General features: G+C 45.1%; 1 protein-coding gene across 4 annotated transcripts in view; it reads left to right on the forward strand.

Annotated features, from left to right (window-relative positions):
* RRBP1 (ribosome binding protein 1) overlaps positions 1–16,181 on the forward strand; it is a 61,816-nt gene that overhangs the window by 11,563 nt on the left and 34,072 nt on the right. For all 4 annotated transcript variants that reach the window (XM_023626081.2, XM_070247100.1, XM_070247098.1 and 1 more), the window contains exon 2: positions 10,662–12,717. In XM_023626081.2, coding sequence (XP_023481849.2) covers positions 10,683–12,717 — 2,035 coding nt within the window. In that variant the 5' untranslated portion in view covers positions 10,662–10,682. The remainder of the gene's footprint in view (positions 1–10,661; positions 12,718–16,181) is intronic.

Here is a 16,181-nt window from a genome sequence, read left to right on the forward strand (position 1 = left end):
AAGTAAATTTCTAGGAAAATATAACAACACTGAACCAAGAACCTGCTAAAAAGGATATCTATAAAAAGCCCACAGCAAACATCACAGTCAATGGCAAGACACCTAATCTTTCCCTTTGAGATCAGGAACAACAGGATGCTGCTGTTGTTTCTGCTCTTTAGCATTGTGTTGGAGGTCCCACCCTATGCAAAAATTTAAGAAAAGTGAAGCAGAAGATATGACAATTGGGAAGAAAGGAGCAAAATTGTGATTCATAGGCAATATGTTTATATATGTAGAAAAGTTGTTAAAAAAATCTACAGATATGTTACTAGAATTAGGCAAGATTACTTAGGGAAAAAAATCTCCCTACAGAAGTCAATTACTTTTCTGTATACCAGCAACAAACAGAAAATGAAACTTAAAAGAGACACCACTTGCAATAGTGTAAAAACTATGAAGAACCGAAAAGTAACTGTTTCCAAAATGTGTAAGACCCCACAGTGCATTATTTTCCTCTACCAGGATGCTTGTGTTTTTCTGTTTAGATGAGGTCCTTATAAGCATGTAACCATATAAATGAGCTGCTCCTATGCCGACCTCATCTTTAGTAGAGCCCTCACTCGGCAAATACTTAGTACGTGTTGACATGCTGATGCTCGCTTGGGCACAGTGCCAAAGTCTGACTGCTGCTTTCTGGGAGGGTAATGTCCACGGCAGTTAGAATTCTGTTGTGGGCTGGCGTGTCTTAACTGTTCCTGTCCATTTTGGGAAGTTGGGGTTCTTGACTCCTACCTTGCAGGTGCATTGTCTTCATTGTGAGGTGAAACCTGGAGGCTTCTTGTAGGCTCTCAGAAGATTTAGGTCTATTTAAGTACCTACTTTCCCCAAGACTATTATTTTGGAGAAACACAAAAACATGTCAATTCTTTATTTTTTCCCTTAGGCATAGAAATTGAATCTGAAATGGCTGATGAGTAAGCAAAAGCTTATAATAGAATACATTTCTATTTTTAGCGTTTTAATCTTTCTTTAAAATAAGTAGCATTGTTTCTTTAAAGTAGGAAGTCAGTTATTTCCATCCTCTTAAAACGTGAAATAAATGATTTCAGAATACATCTTTTAGTTCCTGCATTGTCTCTTACTTTCTCTGGGTAAAAAAAAAAATCAGAGATTACACTTAAATTTTTTGATCAGATCTGAAAACTCTCTTCTCCAAACATTTAGGAATGTTAGATAAAGTTAACAAGCATTCTTTAAAAAGCGTAGCTGAGCTTATAAGGTAGTAAAAGAGATTGCCAGAGGCCATAAACCAAGGGTGAGGGGAGTGACCAGGACCCTGGAGTAAGCTGACCCTGGGGTGTGGGTGGGGCATTGTCAGCCAGAGTCATCTTGGGTCTTTGGCCTTTGGCTTTAATGGCCAGCTGGGGATGGGTTTGTCTAAGGTGGAGAATGGGACCTGAGCCTCCCTCATACGCCCATGTAACCTATGCCCTTGAAGGGCCCAGCCTCAATGAAAGGACAGACCAGTGGCCAGGGAGATGGCCTATGGAGCTTATCTGCTCTGTCCTGAGGCAGAGGAGGCGGTCTCCAAAGCATTGGTGACAGGAGGTCCCTGCCTCCTGTAAAAGTTAGTCCTTGGCTGCTGGTTTCTCTGAGTTGAAGGAAAAATAAAATAGTTCTTTAGATACAGTCCCATAACTCAGCCCGGACAGATTGCCACTGATCAAGTCCCACCAAAGATATGATACAAAATCACTATTGAAGATATAAAAGTAGATAACGAAAAACATTAATGGAAAAAAAACGATACTGCGAAAAAAGCCAGGCTGACTTGAAAACATAGAATAACTGGAAAGACTGATTATAGAGCTGGTTAAATTCAGCTGAAGAGACAGTTAGTGAAGTGGAACATGTGTCTGAGGAGTTTCCCAAATAGCATGGGACATTGAGGTCTAATTAGGAGTCCTACCACCAAGAAACGCACAAGAAATTTTTCAAGGAGGTAAGTGTCCAGAGTTTTCCAGAATTGGTGAAAACGTGACTCTTCAAACTCATCATAATGAGCCCGAATAAAGTAAATAAAAATAAATACACACCTAATATTTTGTTGAATCCATAGAACCCGAAAGATCTAAAAGCATGAGAGTTTTTTTAAAAAAGTTATTGGAATGACAGATTGACTGACAGCATATTTCTCAATGGTAACCACCCCCTACGCCCCAGAAAAGCCAGAAGACAAATAAAATAATATCTTCAAAGCAGTGAGAGAAAATTAACTGTCAGCATGGAATTCTATGCTCAGTTAATCTGTCATGGAGAATGATGAGGAGGAAGTAAAGAACTGTTTTCAGGGCTCTAAGGATGGAGAAAGTTTACCAAGAAGAGATCCTTGCTGAAAGAACTTGTCAAAGGTGTACTTTGGGAAGACACAGAAAGAAGAGAGTGAGATGCAAGAAGCAGTGATGAGCAAATAAATGGGTAAACATTTGGGTAATTTAAACATGAGCTGTCTGGAACAAAACGAGTAGTTTTGGTGTGTGTGGAGAAGGGGCTCATGACAGATGGAAGGGTACCAGCCTTAGGCCTTCTACAGGTGTTCTAAAGGTGGGGAAGCAGCGTTGGTGAAATCAGGTCAAGCATGTATTAGGAAAATGTAAGGGAAAAAAACAGTTATAATTTTAGTACTCGCTAAAAAAAATAGTATATATAACTTCCAAACACCATGGAGAAAAAGGGGATAAAACTTAAATAGTTCAGTAGAATGCAAAGAAGAAGGGAAGAATGAGCTAAGAAAAAGTATTGTAAATAGGAATCACAAGATAAGGGTATAAGTGAGTTCAGTTATATAGGAAATCATGGTAGATGTTGATGAACCAAACCTACCTGTTAAAAAGACAATTCGCCACACTGTTCTTAAAATAAAATCCAGCTGTATGCTATTTTTAAGAGTTCCACTTACAACATATGAACACAGAAAGGTTGAAAGTAAAGAATAGAAAATGATTCTAGGCCAGTATTAACCCTCTAAAAGTTGGTATAACTTTAAAAATAATCAGACAAGCTAGACTTTAATGAAAACAAATCATTGGGGATAAAGAAGGTTACTATATAATAGGGGAAAAAATAGGTACTTTATCAGGAAGATGTAACACTTCTGATCTTATGTTCACCTAATCAGATGGCCTCCAGGTAAAGCACAAGTTGATAGATTTCCCAGGAGAAATTGTGAAGTCCATGATCTTGGTGGGAGATTGTTAGAACTCTCAATAGCTATTAGATTATGCAGGCAAAAAATTGGCCTGGTTCTGTAAGAGATTATTAAGCCAGAACTAGGAATACACATAGAACCCTTCACTCCATAGAGTACATGTGTATTTATAAAAATTGACCACAGTTGAGCAAGACTCACCAAATATAATCTAAATCAGTGTTTTTCACACTGTAGGCCCAATCTACTGTGGGCTTCAATGTCAGGTTAGTTGGTTGTGGAAAACCTTTTAAAAATTTTTTGATGGCATAGAAAATACCAGTGCATCATACATGCTAATAGTAAGTTATTGTTTCATGAAAGTTTTGTTATTTATGTGTGTATATACATACATGTATCTGTCATGTATTTAAGTATGTGAATCCTGGGTCATATAAAAAATTATTTTTCTAAATCATGGTTAAAAGTCTGAGAGCTTTGACCTGTGTAACACAGAACGGATTCTATGATGACGTGCAGTTAAATTAGGAATTAACAATGATAATTCAAAGCCCCCATGTGTTAGGAAAGTTGAGAACACTGTCACCAAGTCAAAGAGACCATATAGGACTTAGAAAATACTTACAGTGGAACACTAATGAAAATACTGTGCGTTGTGGCTTGTAGGGTGAAGCTATAGCAGTACTTAGAGGAAAATTTATCGCCTTAAGTATTTACCACAAGAAAAAAGAAAGGCCTGAATATTAATAAATGTCCATGTCAGGAAGTTAGAACAGAATAAACCAGTGGAAGTTGGAAAAAGGAATAATGAAAATTAATTATTCAGGCACACCTCAGAGATATTGCAGGTTCTGTTCCAGACTACCACAGTAAAGTGAGTCACACAGTTTTTGGTTTCACAGTGCATATAAAAGTTATGTTTACACTATACTGTGGTCTATTACATATGCAGTAGCATTATAGATAAAAGAAAAATGTACATACCTTAATTAAAAAGTCCTTTTTTGCTAAAAAATACTATCCTCTGAGCCTTGAGCTAGTCATAATCGTTTTGCTTGTGGAGGGTCTTGTAAAAAGTGTACTATCTGCAAGGTGCAATAAAACGAGGTGTGCCTGTTTGGATTGGATCATACACCCCAAAGCTGGTTCTGAAATCATCATTGACATTGAAACAGCAATTAAAAATCAGCTCTTCACCCACCATCCCCCTCCAAAAACAGGTCTGGAAACACCAGATCCTGATAGTTTTATAGGCAAGTTCTTCCAAACCTACAAAGAACGGGGTGAAAGGGATGATCTTTAGCTCATTTTGTGAGACTTGAGTGACCTTACAACCAAGACTACATAAGAACAGTCTGACTGTGACCTCTGACTTTCCTCACTAAACAACACACACACAAGGCCCGCATAAAAATGTAAATCAAATCTAGTGATATATTAAAAAAGACCTACCAGGGCCAGCACGGTGGCATAGTGATTAAGTTTGTGCACTCTGCTTTGGCAGCCTGAGGTTCAAGGTTTGGATTCCAGGCGTGCACCTACACATCACTCATCAAGCCATGCTGTGGTGGCAACCTACATACAAAATAGAGGAAGACTGGCACAGATGTTAGCTCAGGGCCAGCCTTCCTCACCAAAAAAAGGACCCATCAAGAAGTGTTTATAGCATAAGAGCCATCTGTGAGTTAACATTAGAATATTTATTGTAATTCAACCCATTTGAGATTAGAGAAGTTGTCAAGTGATAAAAAGCATTTGCTAAAATTCAATACCCAATTGTCAAAAAAAAAAGAAAAAAAAGTAACTGGGAATGTAAGCTAGCTTAACCTGATAAAAAGTTTCTACTAAAAACTATGGTCAACACAAATCTGATGGTGAAACGGAGAAGTAGAGACTCAGCTGAGACCAGGAAGCTGCCCTCCACCCTGGTCGACCCCGCTGCTGAGGTCTTAGCCGGCTCTCACTGTGAGACGAGGAGAAGGGAGAAGAGCTCGTACAGCTTAAAAAGCAAGAAACAGCACTGTCTTTTCTCACGGATGATTTTCTTATGAAGAATATGCAAGAGAATCTACAAACGCCTAAATTTGACAAGACTTTTACATATCTGGGTAAATGACACATATGCAAACACGAATAGCTTTGCTGGTTGTCTACAGCTAGAAATGGAAAAAGTAATTTACGAAAGATATCTCTTTCCAGTACACTTAAAAATAGCGATAACCTTACCAACAACAAAAAAGATGGGTAAAGACTTTTATAGAGAAGATCATAAAAGCTCTCCACAAGTATAAAAGAACATTTAAATAAATGTAGTGCTCTGCCGTACTATATTCATTGACGGGAAGCTCCCACAGCGTACAACGTCAGTTCTCTCTATGATCATCTGTAAATTCAGGGTGATTCAAATAAAAATCCCAATAGAATTTTTGGAGGGGATGTAGAGGCCAAAAATGTGGTGGTGCAGGGTGTGGATAAATATGCCAGTGGACAGTGTGGAGTCCAGTAGCAGATCCACCCATATTCAGACTGATGGGACAGCGTGGCTGTGTAAGTTGGGGGGGCTAGGGAGGTAGACAAGTCAGGAAATGGTGCTGGGTAATTAAACTGATGAGAGAAAGTTACAGCACTGTTTCCTGTCGTTTGCCAAAGCAAATTCCAGATGATTAAAAAACTATCTAGGAAAAGCGTTACTGAGGTTTTTAGAAGAAAATAACTTCTAAACAGTAAAATGCCTCTGTCATAACGATTGGAACCTAGGGGACTGGGGCCGGGTGTAAGGGGGATTTTTCATTCTGTATGAACCATCTTGTCCTTTTAGAGTCTTGGCCCATAGGGATGTGTTGTCTTTAACCAACATAAGTATTTCAGTTTAAAGGATAGTGACACTTTCTTCCAGATGGTGATTCTCTGTCTGACTCTAGGGTAGGAGCTGTGAAATAAGAATGACAAACTATGAAGGCAAATGTTAATAAATTGGACTCCATTAATAGTATAATTAGTAGTTAATACAGAAAGCACCATATTGGTTGAAAGAGAAACCACAGACTTCAACATGTCTAAAACAAATGATTAATATCCAAAGTATGTTAAGGACACCTAGATATCAGAAAAAAAAAAAGACAACCCAGGAGAAAAATGGGCAAAAGATATGAGCAGGTAGTAGACAGTAAAAGAACTTAGAAGGGCAAGTAACCACGGAAGATACGACGTCACATCCGTTCGACTGGGCCGTGTCCCAGGTTTGACCACAGCAGGCAGTGTTGACAGACACGTGGAGGGGGGAGGGCCTTCGCCACACTGCCCCTTTGGGGAGCAGTTCGGCAGCATCTGGTGGTGTAGCTGTGCCCCCGTGACCCAGCAGGTCCAGTTGTAGGTACATCCTGGAGGAGTCTGCACGGGGCACAGGGCAGCTGGGGGACCGGTCACACTACAGTTCTGTGTGAATAGCTTGCATTTTTAAAACCTTAAATGCCTGTCGTAGGAGTGTGGACCCCTTTCCATTTGTGATGTAATTACATAACATAGGAGTTAAAATGAACTAAAACTATGTGTATTTATACAAATCAATATCAAAAACAAAGTTTAATTTAAAAAATTTTGCCCAGTGATACCTACAGTAGTGTCGTTTCTATAGCTTATCAACTTGGCAACACTGAAAGCAGCGCTGCTGTTTGGGGAGACACATTTGCAATGTAAGCATAAATGTGTGTGGAGGTTCCGAGTGACGCATTCTGGCTGCTGGTTCTCTCTGGAAGGAGAGGTGATAGATAGATTTGATAAACCTGGGTGGTAGGTGAATGGATATTCATGACAGTTTTCTTACTCTTTTGCCTATTTGAAATATTTTATAATATTTAAAAAATTAGGAGATGGTGATCCTGATGCAGCCATATCTGTTGGGGTCTCTGGTCATTGTCATTCTGTTTTGGTTTCCTAAACTTTCCTGGTGGGTCACCTTGTGCCCAGGAAATGGACCTGGAGCCCCCACACGTGGACCATGGCAGAGCAGCTGGTAGTGATGAGACCTAGCCCCAGGGGTTTCTCATAAAACCTACCAAAATCCCAGTTACCAAATTGGACTGGACTGGCCAGGGCGCACAAGTTAGCAGATGTATCCATGTGTAAAGAATTTGGGGTTTCCCCTCATTTTTGTCCCCTAACTCTTACCCCCTAGGAAGAGAAGAAAAGCTGTTCTCTCAGACCTTCGGGGTGGGCCTCTGGGTGACCTGTTGCTTTCTTCACCTTTCTGCTTTACACTCTAACCATACTAGAAATAGTAAGTAAAGTATACGTGTCATAGAAGGTTTTGGAATTGACAGAACGTAGGTTCTTTGTGGTGAGCCGTACAGGATATGGGCGGGCACACACCTGGCCTGATTCTTTCTTTGCCCACTGGGCGTGGCCCTGGAGGAGATTCCTCCTGGCGCTCCTTCTCTGATGGCGGGATTTCAGAAGTGCAGCTCCGCAGAGCTGATCTTGGGCGCGCATTTGGAGGCCTCGCCCGCCCGTTGTTCCGTGAGCCGGGTCTCCCGTGGAGTGTCTGCCCTGCAGGGCAGCGGGACGGCTGGCGTGTGCTTAGATTCCGAGGGGAGGCGGCCTTGGCCTTAAATGTTTCAGCACATTACTACTTAAGATGAGGGCTTTTCATTTTCCCGTGAAAGATTTCTATTAAAGAAATTCTAACACAGGATTTAGTGGTGAAGATGTAATTCCTTTTTAGAGCAACCTGTCCTGCGAAGTTGGGAAGACAGCTGCTGTCAAACGTACGTTTGCTGCTATCAAACGTATGTTTGTGTGTCCTGCGGAGGAAAAATGTTCTCCCAGGCTTGCTTTTCTCGATTCTGTGCTCTCAACAGAGCGTATATTTTTGTATCATTTGTTTGCTTAACTTAGTAAGGGTCAAGGCTCATTTTTCAATCTTGGTTTTTCTGCCTAAACCATGTGGCTGAACAGAGCCCACAGACTAGGCAGGGAGCAGGCCCCACTGTGTAGGAGGCCGGTGACCGCACCGGCCTGGGGACCCTGCTGCTCCACGGCAGACGCCCCTCGAGACCATAGTTGTTGGTCGGGAAGCCACTCAGGGCTTATGGAGCCTCAGCCAGGGGGACCCAGGCCCCCGGCATTGTGCTACCTCTGGAGAAGGGGAGTGTTTCAGAGGATTTTTGTCATCTGAATAGACTTAGTATAGTGAGTATTATGTAGTGTTTGTACCTGAACGTGTCGACACTGGTGAAGTTCTGAGCCGTCCTTGTGAGGACCCAGAGTTACAGTTGGTGGATGCCCACCAAGAAATGGAGGTTGGCCATTGGACGTTCCCAGCCTTTTGTCCTTGCCTTCCCACCCACAGGATCCCTCCAGGGCTGAGCCAGGCCCAGTTTCCTTTTCAACACTTATCTTATGGGTGTATTCTTGAAAAGGCTAACTGGGGACAGCCTCTCTTGACTGTCGCATATGAGGGCACTGTGGCTGAAGATCACGCTGTCGTAACCCATGGCCAGAGGTCAGAATCCACTTGCTTAGGATTCAGAGGCTCCATGAGCCCGCCTCCGACTTCATTTGCAGAAGTTGCGACTGGAATGAAGAGTTAGACTTGGTCCTGCAGGCCCAGGGTCACAGTCTGGGAGCAGGAAGTGTCACTGCCGCAGCCGGCGGAGTTACCACTGTGGGAGGCACGTGTGGCAAAGCTTTGTCGGGAGTGCGTTAAACCCGCTTCCTGCAAGCTTTATTGGCTTTATTGGCAAGGCCCAGCGAGGCTGTGGGTTGTTCTGCAACAAGAGTGATTTTTCTCAGAACATGATGCTGAGACATTTGAAACAGTCTCTCTTCTCAGTCCCTTAAAAATGCCCTAATGTCAAAATTTGGATTTCATGATTGTTATTTAGAAGTTCCCACTCTGTTTCCCTTCCCCACTCCCAATGGAAGAGAGGCCTGGACTCGGCTTACCACAGGGTCTAGAGATTTGGGTGGTCAGGCTAACGGGAACCCGTTCACCTCTCCCCTCCACTCCCTTGTCTCTTCTGCCTTCCCTTACCCACCCCTCTGAGCTCGCATTCTGTTCACTGATTCCATTGCTGCTCCCCTTTAAGGGGTCTGGGCTCTGTTTCTCTCTCCCTGGTCAGGGGACTGGGACTGTGATGACAGCGTCAAAATTGGTTGATAAACATGGAATGCACCTGAGTAAATAGACCTCTTGGAGTTTCTCACTGGCGTTGAACTTTGCCTAGGCTGTCATCAGGAAGGCGTGCACCCGGCTGCCTCTGACCCTTTGGACTTTGGTCCGTGGGCAGTGAGAAGGGGCGGTTCGTCCTCTTGGTTTAGAGTGTGTTACCTGGCAAAGAGGCCCCTCCCCAGGGTGAGGATTGGGACTGGCGGTGCCGTCCTCCCTCCCTCTTGAAAGCCTCCAGATGTGAAAGTCCAGACCTGGAGTCTTCTCTTTGGTGGGCTTCCGAAGACCGACACTTCCTGTTTCCTAATGCATGAACTATGAAGGTTCCATAACTCTTCGCTGGCAAAAGGCCATTTTTCCTTACTAAATTCTTAATCGCTTTTCAGGATTGTAATGCGAAGTTTCTCGTCTCTGACCCTGGGTAGCTGTGTTTATTAGCTCTGGGGAAAAGAGCGGTGACAGAGTCAAGATGGCATGCCAGGGGCCTGCTGGCCAGAAGGCGTGTGGCTGAAAGCCTGTGCGTGTGTTTGGTTTGCTTCACATCTAATTTCTTAAATCAGTCAATTTCACATTGAGAAAAAAAAGATTTCTTGCCTAATGTGAAAAAGCAAAAGATCTCTCAACACAGTACTTACATTGCTACAATTAGCTTTGGCTGTGTGACACTGGCTCCCTAATTTTAGTGGGGCATTTTTGCCACCACTCGCCGTTGTATCCCTGGCCTGTCCTTCTGCTCGTGTGCATCTTTGACCCCTGCAGTAGGGAGTATCTTGAATTGTGATCGCGGCTTCTGACTCTCCTGGGCATTATGTGCCCAGTTCCAGAACTGCACTTCGCTGTCTCTCTACTGCTTTGTGTCTCCCAGCACTAAGAGGGACTGCTCGTATCTTGCATAAAAATTGCCCACTTCAGGTGCCAGCCCCTTGGCCAAGTGGTTAAGTTCGTGCGCTCTGCTTCAGCAGCCCAGGATTTCGCTGGTTCGAATCCTGGGCACGGACATGGCACTGTTCACCAAGCCATGCTGAGGCGGCATCCCACATACCACAACTAGAAGGATCCGCAACCAAAAATACACAACTGTGTACTGGGGGGATTTGGGAGAAAAAGGGAAAATAAAATCTTTAAAAAAAAAATTGCTCACTTCTCAGAGGGGCAGGTAAGAATGGTGACATCAGAGACTGCCTTCTTTGATTTTATCAGTCTGAAGAATTATTGAAACCTTACCTTTGGTGGTGGGAGTGGGGATGGAAACTGTGAAACGTCTCAGTTTCTGCAAAAAGTAATCTACGTGTATGTATTTGGCAGGTGAAAGGAAAGCAAGCCAGGATGGATTTTTACGACACTCAAACCTTGGGGGTTGTGGTCTTTGGTGGATTTATGGTTGTTTCTGCCATTGGCATCTTCCTGGTGTCGACCTTCTCCATGAAGGAGACATCGTATGAAGAAGCCCTAGCCAACCAGCGCAAGGAGATGGCGAAAACTCACCACCACAAAGTAGAGAAGAAAAAGAAGGAGAAAACAGTAGAAAAGAAAGGAAAGACCAAGAAAAAGGAAGAGAAACCCAACGGGAAGATACCTGACCATGAGCCATCCCCCAACATGACCATCCTCCTCAAAGACCCAGTGCGGGCACCTGCAGTGGCTGTGGCTCCAACCCCAGTGCAGCCACCTGTGGTCATTGCTCCTGTAGCCACGGTACCAGCCATGCCCCAAGAGAAGCCGGCCTCCTCCCCTAAGGACAAAAAGAAGAAGGAGAAAAAAGTGGCAAAGGTGGAACCAGCAGTCAGTTCTGTAGTGAATTCCATCCAGGTTCTCACCTCAAAGGCTGCCGTCTTGGAAGCCGCACCCAAGGAGGTGCCCATGGTGGCTGTGCCCCCAGTGGGTGCCAAGGCCAGTGCTCCAGCCACTGGCACTGCACAGGGCAAAAAGGCAGAGGGGGCCCAGAACCAAGGCAAAAAGGCAGAGGCAAGCCCAAACCAGGGTAAAAAGTCAGAGGGCATGCCGAACCAGGGCAAAAAGTCAGAGGGCACCCCAAACCAGGGCAAAAAGTCAGAGGGCACCCCAAACCAGGGCAAAAAGTCAGAGGGCACCCCGAACCAGGGCAAAAAGTCAGAGGGCACCCCGAACCAGGGCAAAAAGTCAGAGGGCACCCCGAACCAGGGTAAAAAGTCAGAAGGAACCCCAAACCAGAGCAAAAAGGGGGAGGGAACCTCGAACCAGGGCAAAAAGTCAGAGGTCACCCAGAACCAGGGCAAAAAGTCAGAGGGTGCCCTGAATCAGGGCAAGAAAGAGGGCACCCCGAACCAGGGCAAGAAGTCAGAGGGCACCCCGAACCAGGGCAAAAAGTCAGAGGGCACCCCAAACCAGGGCAAGAAGTCAGAGGGCACCCCAAACCAGGGCAAGAAGTCAGAGGGCACCCCGAACCAGGGCAAGAAGTCAGAAGGAACCCCAAACCAGAGCAAAAAGGGGGAGGGAACCCCAAACCAGAGCAAAAAGCGGGAGGGAACCCCAAACCAGAGCAAAAAGGGGGAGGGAACCCCAAACCAGAGCAAAAAGGGGGAGGGAACCCCAAACCAGAGCAAAAAGGGGGAGGGAACCGCAAACCAGAGCAAAAAGGGGGAGGGAACCGCAAACCAGGTCAAAAAGGGGGAGGGAACCCCGAACCAGAGCAAAAAGGGGGAGGGAACCTCAAACCAGGGTAAAAAGTCAGAAGGAACCCTGAACCAGGGCAAAAAGTCAGAGGTCAGCCCGAACCAGGGCAAGAAGTCAGAGGGCACTCCAAACCAGAACAAAAAGTCAGAGAGCGCCCTGAACCAGGGAAAAAAGACAGACGGGGCCCAGAATCAGGGCAAAAAGGCAGAAGGAACCCAGAATCAGGGCAAAAAAGTGGAGGGAGCCCAGAACCAGAGCAAGAAGTCAGAGGGGACCCCGAACCAGAGCAAAAAGGGGGAGGGAGCCCAGAATCAGGGCAAAAAGGCAGAAGGGGCCCAGAATCAGGGCAAAAAGGTGGAGGGGACCCCTAACCAGGGCAGAAAGTCAGAGGGGACCCCTAACCAGGGCAAAAAGGGAGAGGGGGCCCAGAACCAGGGCAAAAAGGCAGATTCAGTTGCTAATCAGGGCACAAAGGTGGAGGGTATTGCGAACCAGGGGAAAAAAGCAGAGGGGGCCCCTCATCAAGGCAAAAAGGCAGAGGGGACCCCGAACCAGGGCAAAAAGGTGGATGCATCTGCCAATCAGGGAAAAAAGGCAGAGTCAGCTCCTGTCCAGGGCAAAAATGCAGATATGGTCCAAAGCCAGGAGGCACCAAAGCAAGAGGCTCCTGCAAAGAAGAAGTCTGGTTCAAAGAAGAGAGGTGAGCCTGGTAAGTAGCTTTGATTTCCTTATGAACTTGGAGGGACAAGCTGTCTTTAAATGGCTTATGTATTCCCTTTGGGGAAGCCATCTGTATCAGTCAGCTGTTGCCACAAGGCTGTGTAACAAACATCCCAGAATTCTGTGGCTTACAGCAACAGTCGTTCATTCTTGATCATGTTTTTGTTAAATTGGCTGGAGAGTGACTGCTCTGCGTTGCCTCAGTTGGGTAGCTGTTTCATGCTGTGGTTTGGCAGGGTTTGGCTCCTTCTGCCAGTCAAGCGTAAGTCTCTTCCACATGTGTTCATTCTGGGACCCTGGCTGAAGCTTCAGTGACTCTTGAGGGCAGAGGCCCTTCTCAGGTTATGGTGGAGCCATAAAAGGGCAAATTTCAAAGCAGCATCCTGTTGGCCAGAGCAAGTCATATGACTGATCCTGAGTCAAGGGGCGGGAAGGGGACTGCAGACTGACATGAGAGAAGCTGTGAGTACAAGGAGAAGTGAAAAATTAGGCACAGTAATTCCATCCACTACACAATCTAGAACAGTTCCATGTCTTGGCAAGTCTTATTTAGACGTCTGGCTGCGTTCTGTCAGCCTGTTCTGTGTTCTCACCTCACCTGGTACCTTAGCAGAGCTTTATTCCTTTCTATGTGTTTGTTGAGTGAATAATGGTAGGGTAATGTTTTTAAGGAGCAATGGCATCTACCGACCCTCCTCCCCTCAGCTTCCCTTCTTTGCTACCCTCACCCCTCTTATTTAATGGAGCATTAATATAGATATTATATATAAGATAGATTAGATAATGTAGAACATTACTTTCCTGTTATCTTTTTAGTGCATATTGCTATAAAAGTCAGGCCAGTGAGGTCCTGTACCATGTTCATCATTCATTTGGTACAGTAGTCTTATGTTTTCTTTCTTTTCTTTTTTTTTTTAAGTCTTTGACTAGCCATTAGTGGATGTGGAAAATTGTGTTTGTCTTAACACGGCATCTTAGGGAGTCTGAAATGTCTGGACCTGTGCCAGGTAGCACAGGGCCCTGTGTTTTTAGCTGGATTTCCCTCTCTTGCCCCTTTGTGAAGCTACATTATGTTATCTCAGGTTTCCTCCTCTGCCAGTTTTTGGGGGGGCATTGCTCTGGCAGCACCCTGGTTCACCTGTGAGTGGGTGCAGCCTCCTGTTGAGGGTCAAGGACCAGCCCGACTGACCCCACAGGTCAGGTCAACCTGTCAAACACGCAGCCTGAGCCCTGCCTCCTCAGGCTGGAGGGAGGCACACCATCCTGTCTGTTAAGGTGATCGTCCACTTGACCTTGGGACGGGGCGTCTGAGACACACAGACAGGGCTGGAACTGAGAAGCAGCCTGCTTTCTGGCTCTCTCACAGCAGGTGTGTTCAGAATAGAGCTTGCTGTGTCCTAGGCCATGATTACCATGTATGGCTTTGGACGTTTGAAATAAGGCATGAAACGGGATGACAATATTAGAAAGAGAGTCAAAACAGTCCTAATTTGAGGTAGTGAAGAACCTTGTTAGGAGGAAGACCTAACCGATGGCCTGTGTGAACCCACACGGCAACTCAAGTGAGGTGCTTCAGAGAAAATGTGAACAGAGAAAAGCATACCATGGTCCAGGATAAGGAAGATTAAATCTTGTAGATAAAATGATACTTATTCCCAAGTTAACTTAGTGGTTTATTATTCTTCCAGCCAGAATTTCAAATGAGATCCCCCCCCCCACCTTAACTTGACAAAACTATTCTAAAAGTGCCATCTGGAGAGAAAAATAGGTAAGAATATTGGATCAGTTTTCAAGTGGCTTTTGGACGGCTAGTTCTTTTTGATGTATGAACATCTTCCCAAACTATTGTCATTCCAAGTAGGGTGCTGGCCCAAGGCCAGCCAGGTCAGGGAATAGGATGGTCCTGAAGTAGACTACGTCATCCCGAGGAACTTGGGCGAGAGGAGGGAGCGTCTTTCCCCTGGGGAGGAGAAATGTCAGTATGTTCAAGGTTTGGAAGAGTTGGCTCAGACTAGAAAAATGTAAGGTTTGGATGAATTAGATTTAATTTAAAAAGAAATCAAACCCTAGAAAATATAAAAGGCAGCCGAAACGAATATCGATCAGCCCAGATGGTGGGGGACCTGCCGTTTGAGGTTGCAGTGAGAATATCACAAAGGCCTTTCTGTCAGAAAGGACCGGAATGAAAACCCATTCGCACAGGGTAATGTGTGCGGCTGGTAGGGCACCTGAAAGGTGACATTCCTTATTCTTCCGCGTATCTGAGAGCCTAAAGACAGGGAGAAAATGCTTTCCCATACTTGATTTTTCGTTTTCCTGAATTTGCATGTGTGTTGTCCTCTGGTTGGTGTGTCAGGCCGTCCTCGGGCCCTCACAGTGGACACAGCCACTCCCCACCCCCAGCTCCGTGAGATCAAGAGGTAGTCTGTGTCTTCAGAAACGGTGCAGGTCCCCTCGTGCAGTGCCTCTCACACTGTACCGTGCCGTGAACCATGGCAGGGGTCTCCCATCCCCCTGTCGTCGCACGGGGCCCCCACTGACAGGAGCCCCAGAGAGAGACCTGGCAGGTGTGGAGGTGGCACACGGCCTGCTTCTGCAGGCCAGAGTTGGAACTATTCCAGAATTTCTGATCTGATTTTCCTACAAGAGCAAATTGGGGTCATGTGACAGGTTTTTACCACTTGTCTAAGGCCGGCTTTGACAGTGAACGCCTGCCTTCCTAATCCCTTGCTTTCTAGAATTTACTATTGTAGAAGTATGTGCTTCTGGCAAACAAAACTCAAACAGTGTAAGAAGCCAGAGGGGGAAAATTGAAAGTCTTCCTTTCCACTCTGTCCCAGTGACCACCCACTTCCCGGGTGATCCCTGGAGAGGCTCTGCTCGTCACCCCAGCACGCGTGGAAACAGCGTTGGGACTTGCTTTCTTTGCTTACCAGCGTTCTGGTCACAACACTTTCCATATTGCACCTACAAGGCTGCGGCTTTCAGCTCATCATAGTCCATGGTATGAGTGTATGGTAATTTATTTAAGTGACATTAAGTAGTGTGCAGATTTTTGCTGCTAAAATTAATGCTACAGTTACAAATGTATGGCATTGTGTGAGTATCTCTATAAAGTACATTACTAGATATGGAATTGCTAAGTCAAAAGGTAGGCACGTTTTTAATTTAGGAAGACAGTGCTGCATTGCTTTCCAAAGACATTTCACCATTTACCTTTATTCTTGAAGAATGATGCGAGACCCACACGAGTGTTTTCCAGTGCCCTCTGTCTGACTACTGCTCACATGGAGCTGTGGAAATGGTGATGATTTCGGGGGGCATTATAAACCCAAGTGTGGAATAAGGAGAAAACAATTGCTATTTGCTCCAAAAGGCACAGATTCTTTTCTAAATGTTTGGAGAAGAGGGAGTTCATGGAATCACAGAAAAGTGGAAATTTCTCTGAACTAA

Source organism: Equus caballus, chromosome 22 (genome assembly GCF_041296265.1).
Source record: "Equus caballus isolate H_3958 breed thoroughbred chromosome 22, TB-T2T, whole genome shotgun sequence".
Taxonomy (NCBI): Eukaryota; Metazoa; Chordata; class Mammalia; order Perissodactyla; family Equidae; genus Equus; species Equus caballus.